The following is a 13,126-nucleotide window of genomic DNA, read 5'->3' as shown; positions in this document are numbered from 1 at the left end:
TAACATTTTCCAGAGATGTTGATTTATAACAAACAATTTGACAATTAGTCAGATTGAGATGATAATTACAAAGTATCATGTTTCCATTTGATCTTTCAGACCTTTTTAAAGACCAAGGAGAAATTGTTGTCCTGGTGAAACTTCAAAACAAATGGTACCTCTGAAAAGCCCTGAATGTTCTCTTTACAGGACATCCAGACAAAATTGTGACATGTATGGTGTCAGAGAAATTCACTAAAATATAATGTTCATGTATGAGGACAGTGCAGAGGTTAATATATTTTAACATGTCATTTATTTATGTGATGCTAAGATGAATTTCCAGCATCATTACTCCAGTCTTAAGTGTCACATGATCCTTCATAAATCATTCTAACTCTAATATGCTGATTTCAGCCGCAAGAAACATTATTATTATCAAAGTTGAAACTGATAATATTTTTTTTTTTAGCATTTTTCAGCATTTATTTAAAAAAGTATATATATATATACTATATACTATATATATATATATATATATATATATATATATATATATATATATATATATATATATATATATATATATATATATATATATATATATATACACTCTAAAAAATAAAAAATGCTGGGTTGTTTTAACCCAATGTTGGGTCAAATATGGACTACCCCAGCAATTGGGTTGTTTTAATCCTGCGGTTGGGTTAAATATTTGCTTTAGATAACCCAATTGCTGGGTTAAAACAATCCAACTGCTGGGTTATTCCATATTTGACCCAACATTGGGTTGTTTTTTACTCAGATTTTTGTGTGAGTGTGTATAGAGAGTGTATAGAGCAGGCCTATTATGCAGTTGCAGTTCATTCAAATAGATTGTAAATTATTCATTTTAATAATTTAATTTTTAAATTACACATTTCCCACAAAGTCTCTCAAATAAAATGGGACAAGTCAACTGAATGTGTAATTAATAATAGAATAATTAGAAGGGGGAAAAAATGAACCAAGACGTTGGGTGGCGCTATTAACCCCCAAACAGTTAACTCTTTTTGAGGAAGGAGACAGTTCTTGAACTAAAACCCTGTGATGTATCGGTACACGGACAGACCCCCTTCAAACTTTTAAAGTTTATTCCACTAGAAAGGTCTGTGTGGTTGGACTGAAGATATCGTGGTGAGGAGGAGGCTGTGCGATGCGTTTGCCGGTAAAAGTGTGACGCACCAGTGGACGGAACTGGCAGACAGCTGGGGAAGATTACGTCGGCATTGCTTAACCGAGGGACTTTAAAATCCAGATCACAAGACTTAGCACCTTAAAGTACCACGCAAATACCTAAGAGGTATGTATCAAACTTTTTTGTTCGCATCTAGTCAACTGAATCATTTGGACTGATCAAATCATTCAAAAGAACAAATTAGCGTCGATTTTAAAAAAGTCAAGTGACAGATATCTAAGACAAATGACAGCTGTGTTTAGATGAAGTCAAACTTCTGAGGCAAAAGTGTCATCAGATAACGTTAACTAACTTGAACTGATCAAATAGAGGACATCACTTACATGGTTATTTATTGCTTTATCTCTCATCTGATGACTTTACAACGCGTCATTAAAATAAGTATGGTTTTAAAAAAGCCCTCGTAGAATTGTGTAGCCTACGTTTGTATCAGTTGGTTTGCAAAGCGTTTGCGGAGCAAGAGAAAGGAAGTGGCATAGTCTGAACCCTGACTGACTTTTACTATGAGAGGAGATCCGTCAGCTAGGTGAGAGACCGATGCATCACATTGATGTAGGTTTAGAAACGGAGAACCTGTTCTTATTCAGAACCGATTCTGTTAAAAGAGCCGCGGGATTTTCAAAATCGTCTGACAGTGCACTAACGTAACGTTACTTATTTAACTTGTTCTGTTCTTTACTAACACCGCCATTGAATCTACAGTGAGGAGCGATTCACTAATGAATGACTCTGGAAACTTTTTTACAAATTGTCATCACAATTTGTAAAAAAAAAAAAAAAAAAAAAAAAAAAAAATATATATATATATATATATATATATATATATATATATATATATATATATATATATATATATATATATACACACACGAATATACTTTATATTATATTTGTATTATACCGTTGCATTCTATTCCAAAAAAAAAAAAAACTATTTAAAGGCACAATATGTAAGATAGATAAAAAAAATAAAAAAATTGTAATATCCCAAAAATATATCTTGCTGACTTGTAAACTTATGTTATCCAAAATATTTCCAAGAATTTTTAAATTCAGAGAAATAAGCAATTTCAACCAGGTCCATGTCTGGCCTATTAATGACATCATACCCTCTAATTCCATTTTCATTTTATAGAAAACACCAAAAACATATTATGTGTTTTATTAGACAGGTGAGCAACTTTTTGGATACATTCATTGACAGAAAATGAATCATTGTTATACAGCGCAACACAGTTAGTCTTATTGTTTAAATCTTGTTTTCTGGATTTACTACGAGAACTTATACCATGTTATACCATGCCTAATATCAATCTAGCTCACTGCAGGTTGCAACAAGTATCTCATAGTAGTCGCTGAGCGAACGCACACAGTAGCATTATAACATTACTTTCAACAAACTCAAATGTATCTAATATGATAAAACAGAGCTGCACCTGCGTTATCCCACATATGCATGGCTGGAAAAAGCATAAGAGGTCATCTGCGCCTGTGGCATAATGAAAGATCGCGAAATCAAGGCGTCATCAAGCTATGACTTTGTTTTGAATAAGTGACCTCTAGCGGCAAAAGAAATTCAAAATATGAAGTGATTTCAATTAAATAACTGGTCACTAGAGACAGGCTCCAAAAGAGAGCAGAATCTCATAAGCCCCATGTTAAAAAAAAAAACTTTACAGCAGAAAAAAAAAACATGTTGACAGCCTGGTACAAATTGTGGTTTTGGTCTACAGCTATTTTTCACTTCATGACAGCTGTGAGGGGGGTGAATTGTTTTACATTTTATTAAGCCTTAAATTTCTGCATAATTGAGGGTGTGGGGATTGTATTGCCATTTTTCTATATAATAATATTTAATATATTCTCTCTTTCATGGCTATAGAAGTTTACCCAACTTTTGACAACTTCTGCTTCTGGGGGTCCCGGGCAATATAAAAAGGGTCAGAAACATACAGCCTTGGCCAATGGTTTTGGCAGTGACATAAATTTTGTGTTTTGCAATGTTTTCCGCTCTAATTGTTGTGGTGTTGATTCAAATTGTTTCTAGGTTATTGTGCAGAGTGATCAGATGCATTTTAAATAATTTTAAAAAGCTTAAAGGAAGTGTACGTAAGATTGTGGCCAAACCTGGTACTACAATCACTTTCAAATGACTGTAGAGCGGTGTATCCCCTCCCCCTGACGCGAGGTTGCCAGATTGGCTGCAGGATCAGCAGAACGTTTGTATCTGCAGCTGTGGTAACTAGAGCAGAGCTGGCAACCCTGATGCTGAAACACTACTGGCTTTGTGATTGGTAGATAGGTGGAGGGCGGAGCTTTAGGCCAAAACACATGTCAACATCAGTTGAGGGCTGCAACAACAACTTTTAAATGACAATATCCTGGCCGGACTACTGTGTTCAGTGATATAAGTATTTGAAATTAACATGATTTCTTAATGTCTAGTAACATATCAGGGCCATTTTATGATTAATTAAAATAAATTTCTTATATACAGTTCCTTTAATTAAAAACCCAAATTTTACAGTTTTTTTTTTGGCCCTGGCACAAAACGACCAGCTGATAATTTCACTAATCATATCATCAACACATGAAAGCCTGAAAAAAGTCCTAGTCAGGTCAATTGTTGTCTCAGCCTCAGAGGTCATGCCTATGGGCCGTAGTGCACATGGACCACTGTTCTGGAAGCACTTCAGGAGTTTCAAAGTCATCATCTGACATTATCATCATTCTAAAATGGATTGAAGAGCAGACCACTATAAAAGGAGGGAAGCAGTGTTACCGATCATTGTGTAATAGTGTTATCTGTGATTACCTTCAGAGACATGCAGCCATCATCACTTTGGATCTAAATGTCCACATATACAAGGAAATTGCTGTAAAGAATTTTGCCTCTGAAAGAACACATTTTGCCAAGAACTTCAAGGATAGAGTGCCCAGCAAGCGCCATGGCCATCTCCTGCTGAGGAGTTGGCTATGGAAACATGTCTGCAGAGCTCACTCAGTATTTGCAGCAGACGGGTGTGAGTGCAGTATGTACAGCGAGGCCAAGACTTTTGAACAACGGTGTAAAAGGGCCAAAAAGGGCAACAAAGAAGCCACTTCTCCAAGAAAAATATCAGTGAAATTCTGCAGCAAGTACAAGGATTGGGCAGCAGAAAACTGGTGCAAATTTCTTTTCCTATAGATAAAAACTATTTAGAACATTTGGAAAACATCTGGAAAATCGATTGCCAAGAGAAGAAAAGGTGAACACTATTATGAGTCATGTGTCGTGCCAACAGTGAAGCATCCTGAGACCGACCATCCATGTGGGTTCGACTCACAATTGTCACAATTCTGCACAAAAACACTGCCACAAATAAAGAATGGGATTAAAATGTCCTGCAAGAGCCACTTCTCCCAACAATCCAGGAGCAGTTTTGTGATGACCTGTGCATTTTCCTGCTTAATGGAGCACCATGTCACAAGGCAAGAGTGATCATTACACTGAAATTTTGGATTTGTGCCAGGCAGCTCCCCATATGTTAATCCCATAGCAGAGAAGCTGTGGTCAGTCCTCAAAAGGCAAGTGGACAAGCAGAAGTCCAAAAGTTGTGATCAACTCCGAGCACTACTAAAGCAGGAATGGATTGCCAACAGTCAGGATTTGGCCCAGAAAATGACATTCAGCGTGCCAGTGTGAATTACAGAGGTTATGAAGAAGGGTCATCACTGAGTCTTTGCATTGAATGTTTTTGCCAATAAAAGTCTTTAAATCTTATAAAATAGATGCTTATAATTTTTGTCAGCATATACTGCGTAAACGTGAGAAAATAATCTACAAATGCTGAAGCTGAGAACTTTGCAAAACAACATTTTTGTCACTGCCAAAACTTTTGGCCATAATTGTACAGCGCAACCAGTGTAGACCCCCCCCCCCCCCCACACACACACACACACACACACACATTCCTAAACCAATACGCTAACCCTAACCCTAAATGTGACCAGCTGAACAATTTCTGAACCGCTAACTCGTCAATTCTTTTGAGTTTATCGGTAACGTTCAGCGTTCAATAACATTAACAAGAACCACAGAATGTCATTGATAAACAGATGATTTACAAAGAACTGTATCTGGTTTGTCATATCTGCTCTGACGAAATCTGAAGCGGCAGCGTAATTTCGCAATCGTCTTCTGAGGATGATAAATGCAATAAGTAACTTTTTTTGTTTTGTTTGGTCGTTCCCCCTCACTCTTAAATGTCCTTATGTTCTCTCTGCTTTGACAGGGGGATAATGGACGACGGAGGGTTTTGCAATGATAATTATCACAGTTTAAGCAGTGATGATGAGCTGGTGGATATTTCAGATGTTACAGTAGACTTCAGTGAGGATGTCCCACCTCTGGACCGAGATTACAGCACAGGTATGAACTACACAATTTGACGAATGAATGAAAACTTTGTTTTTGTTGTTGTTGTTTTTGTAAAGCACAGACCAGCCATGGACATATCAATATACTGAGGATGCAGATATTTGAGAGGGTCATGTAAAAAAGAGAAAATTAAAGGAATTGTACTGAATTTTTATCTATTTACAAATATTTGTATCTGTACCACATTCTAAATTTGTCAAAGCCACATGTTTTACAATATTCTAGCTTTGGTTGAGGCCGATAAGTGAATTCACTGAAAGTAAAGTGTTACCAAGTTAATTCAATTCATTCATTCATTCTTAATCTTCTGCTGAAAACACATCCTTAGATATTAACATTTCTATCAAAACATAATTATATTATGTTTTGCTACTTGCATCCTACATCTCACATTTTGACTGTTAAAAACTGAAGTGTTGTCCTATAATTCACGCTCGCTTTGTAAAACGTAACGGTAAGCTAATATAAAAACCTCAGTGGTGGGTACGGCTGAGATCATCTACTTGTTTTGTAGAACATGTAGGTTTAATCTTTTATTCACATCGTTGTGATGGGATCAGATCACTCTGTTCTCTGTCTGCACAGATACAGATGATGCTGTATGTGACATCACAAACAGACTCTTATCCTAACAGGAACTTCCACTTTTTAACATCTGTATTTCACAATCTATTCCTTTTGTTCCTCATTACACTACCTTCCTGTATGAGATACTCTTAGCGTAATATTTAACTTTTTTGAACGTTTTATATTGTTTGCTTAAAAGATACAACCTTAACTATTTTATTTATTTAGTTTTTGAAGCAGACTAAGCTTCAGTACCCTGAAACAGGTGGTTTTAATCATTTAGATGCCACAAAACCCCCACATATGATTCTTATTGTGTGTGACCAAGACTATTGTGTAAAATATTACTTCATAGCCAACTTTACCTAGCTTGACATGGTCATACTTAATTCTAGTCAGAATATGAGTCTGAAACTGCTCCATTGGGCTGTGATTATGGGGCGTTTCAACCGAACCAGGAAAGACCTCAATTGGATAGACATACAACCAATCAGAGCAACGAAGCGATGTATTGTCAAATGTCAACAGAGCTCAACTGCACTGTGTTGCCAAGTCCGCGTTTTTTTTCTGCGGAATGTTTTCTATGTCCGCGGGTTGAAGCAACTATTATGTGATATATAGACCCATGAGTGCGAATTTTAGCATTCTGTTCGGAGATAATTACTCCTCTATGGATCGAGGCCAGACCGAACTGCCAACCCAAAAATGTTGTGGGCGGGGCTAAGTTCGGCTGGCATCCAGGCTAAACTTTACCAGTAAAAATTGCGATTCGATTGCCATAGGTTTTATGATAATTTTCTTTAGTATACACGTGTGTTTTGTGTGGCTGTTCAGACTAATTTAAAGGGTTACTTCAGCAATTAGCACTGAGCTTTGTATCAGTAGAAATCTGGTAGTATATTCAAATCGAATACCCCCTTGGAAAAAAGTCTCTGATGATGCCAATATCGTCATTTTGCATCATCTTAGACTTTTTTGGCCAGAGGCTAAAGACTACAGCCAGTAGTTACACATGTTTTCAACCCTCCCATAGGGGTGGGATCTCACTTACAGAATGTAAATGCGCATGGCTGCGGCTCGGGCATTCATAACGGAGCGGTGCTGAACTGGCGTTTTAATTTTTTTTATAAGGTTGTTTGTGTTTAACTAATGATGTTTGTGTGGTTTTTACATTCAAAAACATCTCGTTCGGCTCACTCACACTTTATTGAACAGACACGTTCAGTTTTTAACCGTAGTGTCTGTTTTCTAACTGAACTAAATAATTGTATTACTATAAAAATGAAAATGATGGTGGGGGCATTGACACCAATGACAAGTGATAACCGGTCGTTGTGGCTTGGGAGTGGCCTCGTGGGGCAGCGAAGCAAGTGCATTCTGGGAGTTGTTGTCTTCCATCTACATGAACCAAAAATACATTTTATGGCTTTTCTCAGTCTAGAAGGCACCAACTTCAAAAATAATTTCACATTTCTACTACATACCTGATCCAGTTTAAATACACATTCATCTCTCCAGCAGTGAAGTTCCCCTTTAAGTGAATTTAGCATGAAGGCCCCTTTTAATAATTGAGAAAACAATGGAAAAACACTAATAAAAATGGCTTGCGTAAGCCTGACGCAATATTATGCACTGTGTGTTTTAGCTTTGTTTTCAGTAGTGCACTAAGAGAGCTACAGAAAAATAAAATGAAGGAGAATTGCAGAGATCAATTACATTTAAAGATTTAGGTAGTTTAGCTCATGGACAGAATCAAACCAGGTCAGCTCAATTCTGAGGTTTACTGCTTTTATTATTTGGCAGTTATGAGTCACTGTGACATGCAGGAAATAGTTACAGCCATCGTATGCATTTTACCACTTGTTGTTGAAGTCAGATGCTAGAGTAATTCTTTTCAGAACAAGTCAGGAATTATGCTTTTAGGAATTATGCTGATTTGATCCTCAAGAAACATGGTCCATTTTGGTTTGTTCCTCATACAAAGTTGTCCTTTTTTGAGCCTCACAGTCTCCATTCACTTGCATTGTTTGGAAAAGAGCAGCTTAGACATTCTTTAAAATACTTTCACTGGTGTTTATCAGGAGCAACACATCCCACAGGTTTGCAATGACAGAAGTTATTCCTTTTATTTCTTTTTCATTTTTGCTCAGACAAAGATTCTGATAGCACAGACTGGTCCTATTAAGCATTAAACATGGCCAGCAGCATTATTGTCCTATATATCAGATGGTGAAAGTATGAAAAATGCTGTTGTGCTGTCAGACGCCTTGTTTGAAGTTGAACCTGAATCTTTTCATTTGTATCACACATTGGCTTAAAACCAGTCTGAAGGACCGGTGCCTCTCGCTGTACATCTGTTAAACCAGCTGAACTTGTTTGATCTGAAACATCTGATCTATGTTTTCAGTTCATTTGTGTCATTTGACCTATTTGCATACTGACGTAGTTTAGATGGTAGCCAAAAATGAGCTAGGCTACGTTTCTCAAAAGCATCATGAGATTCTGTGATCTATAATGCTTTTGGGAAATGCAGCCCTGTCTAGTTATCCGCTGTATATCTCCTCTCTAATCCATACAAAAGTGGACTCATAGTATTGACTCTAAATGTAGCAGTCCATTACATGTCTCCTAGTTCTTGGAATAAAATCATTTACCAAGGAAGCAAGAAAGAAATATTTGTTTTTGAGAATAGTCTCTTGTTACACTCAAAGTAAAATAAAAGTGCTTTATGTGCTGTGTAAACATTGACTGTGTATCCTGTCCTATCTAGCTTGTCTTTTAACTTCATCCACTGTTATTTGTGCTCAGCGTTTGGGGTCAACATCAGCCCTTTTCTTTTTGTTGAGTTCAGGGATGTCACAATACCAAAACCATCCATATTTTCCAGTTCTCTGTACCAATTTCGGTACCACCGCCAAATCTATTGGAACTATTTTACTATTTAACCATTTGATAAAAATATTACATTAAAGGGGGGGTGAAATGCTGTTTCATGCATACTGAGCTTTTTACACTGTTAAAGACTTGGATTCCCATCCTAAACATAGACAAAGTTTTAAAAAACTAATGTTAGACGTTTGATGGAGTATTTCTTTGTCAAAAATACTCCTTCCGGTTTCTCACAAGTTTCGGAGAGTTTTTTTCGAATATGGGTCGGCTTGACGTTAATAGAGAGGAAGGTCCTTGTATGGGCCGTACGGGCTCTTCTCCCGGTAGGGTGCGCGCGTGCGCGTGACTAGAGCGAGAACGGAAATGCACGCCCATAAACACTCTCTCAAGCTGCAGATCCAGTTGTCCGTGAACACTTATGTCGCGCGCCGCGCTCCACTGTATTCCTATGGTTGACATCAAGCGACTTCAACGCTTCAGCACAGCATTCCGGGAAGGCAGCGCTGCATTTGACCCGATTTGAACACAGAAATGACGAGAAGCTTCACAACATCGCTTCAGTCGTGTCGCAAAGTGGATTTCCACGGTCACTGCTGTCACAGAACTTCACCAAATCATACCAAAGAAGTGTGTTTTTGACGGAGCGGTCCCAGCGATAAAGGTTCGGTCCTGCTTTGGAAGCAGCCGGTGAGTAAAACTGCTTCAAATGTCTGTGCTGTTGGCTATCGTCGCGTGAGTAAACATCAGTAAACGACACGATCGCGTGCTTCGTCATTCAAATGCGCTAACGGTTACTCCATTGTTGTTCTATGTATAACGTTACACTAGTCTGACGTGCAAAACCGTTTTGCTTGCTACTGCTAAGGTTTAGTCGCATACAATAGTCCATAAACTGAATCATGTCCTCATAAACTGTGAGTAAAGACACACAAATGTTGACAGGCCACTAAATACAGTACATACCACAGAGACGGACGTCCTGCTGTTGCTGTTTCTCCTGATCAATTTATTTCAGCCTCCGAATCTGATTCTGGATCATATATCTATTAGCTAAGATCGATAGCCATGAGTATCTCCATGCTTGAGGACGTCACCGCTTTGTGCGCATTCGTCATTCTTTAGCTCCGCCCACACGATACGCCTCCAGGCGCTCGGTTTTTTCCTGAAAGACTTGGTACAGCCTATATTTCTTTTATAAATATAATAAAACTAAAGACTTTTCGGAGATATGAAGGATGCAATACTACTCTATAGGTACTCAAGATTGACATGAGATTGACTGAAACTGAGTGTTTCACCCCCCCCCCCCCTTTAAATTCAATGAGTTTGTTTTGTAGTAGTAGGCTATTATTATTACATTGAGTCATAGCTAAATCTACTCTGCAACTTTAGCCTATTTCCGTCAATTTCTTTATGTTAAACCCTGTTTTTTGACAGGTTGCCATGAAAACAATTTGAGTGTTCATGATTTGACGATAGTTTTTTTCAAATGAAACAGTAAATGGTCATTATGCGTTCATGTCATCATATAGCGATTGGGTAGAGATTAAAAAGACAGGTGTGTTTGTGTGGCAAATAAAACCGCTCGTCTGCGTCATTCATTCACACAGACACAAAATGAAGGATTAATATTTAAAAAAATGTTTGTGGTTTAATATTCACAGACAATGGTATATCAGCTTCAGCCTGGAGCCCTGTGCTTAGACAAACAACACTGAAGCAACAGAAAGCAGCTGCCTATTGCCTGTTAAAGAAAAGCAAAGACTGTTCAGAGTAGTTAAACGAACTGTATGTAAGACATGTCTTTCAATGAATCATAAAATGGCCCTGATATGTCACTAGACATTAAGAAATCATGTTCATTTCAAATACTTATATCACTGACCACAGTAGTTGGCCAGGATATTGTCATTTAAAAGTTGTTGTTGCAGCCCTCAACTGATGTTTTTGACATGTTGTGTTTGGCCTGAAGCTCCGCCCTCCACCTATCTACCCATCACAAAGCCAGTAGTGTTTCTGCATCCGGGTTGCCAGCTCTGCTCTAGTTACCACAGCTGCAGATACAAACGTTCCGCTGATCCTGGAGCCAATCTGGCAACCTCGAGTCAGGGAGAGGGGGAGAGGGGATACAACGCTCTACAGTCATTTGAAAGTGATTGTAGTACCAGTTTTTGACACAATCTTACATACACTTCCTTTAAAATCGCTAGTCTAATTGTAGGACAACCACAAAGACAATTGAATTAAGTTTATTAAACAAGAGTCAAGCAAAAAGCACACGTTGTTATTATTGGAGATTTCTCTCATCCCTTGAATATTACATTTTTACCCATCAAAAAGACCCTTTAAGCAACCTCAAGCTAGGATATGGTTGTATCAAATGTCATTTGTGCCAACTGCTGTTATAATTTTAAATACTGGGATCGAGTGTGAGGGGTTATTGTGTTACTTGTCTTTTAATGTGATTTGTGTGATGTTGACTTTTTGGTCAGGTCAGCCCTCTTCTTGCCCACTTCCTGTTCCTTTCCCTACTTGTCATCTCACTTCTTTGTGGTGAAGCCAAAGACAAATTTCCACCTGTGGACAATAAATTTGTGGGTACTGAATATACTCGACAGTTGGTACTAACGGTACTACAGAAATGCTGGTATCGTCACATTTTCAAAATATCAGTACCGTAGTCAAGTCTGTTGCTCATTCTAAGTGCATTAGCTTTTCCCTGCCAGTGATTATCACACACGCTAACGGATCTGATTGACAATGCTATAGTGAAATGGTTATCTGCAATTCCTCTCAGGCTACAATGGGAATTGTCCATCATTAATTGCCATTTTATTTGCATTCTGCTTTCACAATAGAAAAACGGCATAGGCATGCACTGCTGCACACAATACGCAGTGTTTCCTGGTTTCCCATAAGTATTTTTGTTGTATTTTGTCCCTGTAGGCCACTGTAAAGCAGATTGGAAACTAAACAACAGTCCCAAGCTGATGGATCTTCTGGATGACACCATTCCTGGCATTGGCACCTATGAGGACTTCAACACCATTGATTGGGTTAGGGAAAAGTCTAAAGACAGAGATCGGCATAGAGAGGTGAGCGGGCTTAGCCACTGGTTATGAAACCCCAACCACACTTCCTGCTTTAACACCTTCCATTTCTCTTTCAGATCACCAATAGGAGTAAGCAGTCTACACTAGCCTTGCTCATCAGCGTCAGTGATGCCTTCTCTGGCTGGCTTCTAATGCTCCTCATTGGACTCATGTCAGGTCAGCCCTCGTCTTGCCCACTTCCTGTTCCTTTCCCTACTTGCGATCTCACTTCTTGATTGTAGTGAGACCCTTGTAACTACTGGGATTGTTTTATTTCTTTCTGTTTGTTTCCTGAACTTGAATGCACAAAGTACAATGAAGTTTTTGGATGCAGAGTAGACCTACATATTACTACTTTGTTACATACTACATACTCTGTTTACCCCACACTTACTGTGTTGAGTCATAAAGGTATAGAAGCTCATTTCTGACATATTAGAAAGAATGAGAAGTCATACAATTTTGTTGACTTGGTTTGTTGTAATTATGACATTTATGGTTTAACAAAGCATAATGTTTTTTCTTATGTGTTAGAAAAAGGGCTTTCAAATAAAGGAGTAATTAGTAAGTTCACCCAAAAATGAAAATTCTGTCATTAGGGTAAGTAATTAATGTCGTTCGACACCCTTAAGAAGGCCTCAGACAGGCCTTCATTGACACCAATGTCATTTCCTTTCACAAGACCCATAAAAGGCACTAAAGACGTTGTTACAAAGCCCATTTCACTACAGAGTCTGTATAATAATTTTATGTACAAAAAAATCAATAAATAACAACTTATAAATTGAAGGGCCGATTTCAAAACAAAGATTTGAACGGTTATGAATCAGCTTTTTGATTCATGATTCGGATCGCGTGTCAAACTGCCAAACTGTTGAAATCACGTGACATTGGCGATCCGAGTCCTGAAATGATACGCTGATTCCTAACCGTTCGAATCTT

At 38.0% G+C, this 13,126-nt stretch overlaps 1 protein-coding gene across 1 annotated transcript in view; it reads left to right on the top strand.

The window, feature by feature from the left end:
* Nucleotides 1–1,009: 1,009 nt before the first annotated feature.
* clcn5b (chloride channel, voltage-sensitive 5b) overlaps nucleotides 1,010–13,126 on the top strand; it is a 28,856-nt gene continuing 16,739 nt past the window's right edge. The window contains exons 1-4 of the mRNA XM_067444613.1: nucleotides 1,010–1,321; nucleotides 5,491–5,627; nucleotides 12,039–12,187; nucleotides 12,262–12,361. Coding sequence (XP_067300714.1) covers nucleotides 5,498–5,627; nucleotides 12,039–12,187; nucleotides 12,262–12,361 — 379 coding nt within the window. The 5' untranslated portion in view covers nucleotides 1,010–1,321; nucleotides 5,491–5,497. The remainder of the gene's footprint in view (nucleotides 1,322–5,490; nucleotides 5,628–12,038; nucleotides 12,188–12,261; nucleotides 12,362–13,126) is intronic.

The sequence above is a fragment of the Pseudorasbora parva genome, chromosome 1 (genome assembly GCF_024679245.1).
Source record: "Pseudorasbora parva isolate DD20220531a chromosome 1, ASM2467924v1, whole genome shotgun sequence".
NCBI classification, from domain to species: Eukaryota; Metazoa; Chordata; class Actinopteri; order Cypriniformes; family Gobionidae; genus Pseudorasbora; species Pseudorasbora parva.
The sequence above is the reverse complement of the archived record's forward strand: the minus strand, read 5'-3'. Positions and strand labels throughout refer to the sequence as shown.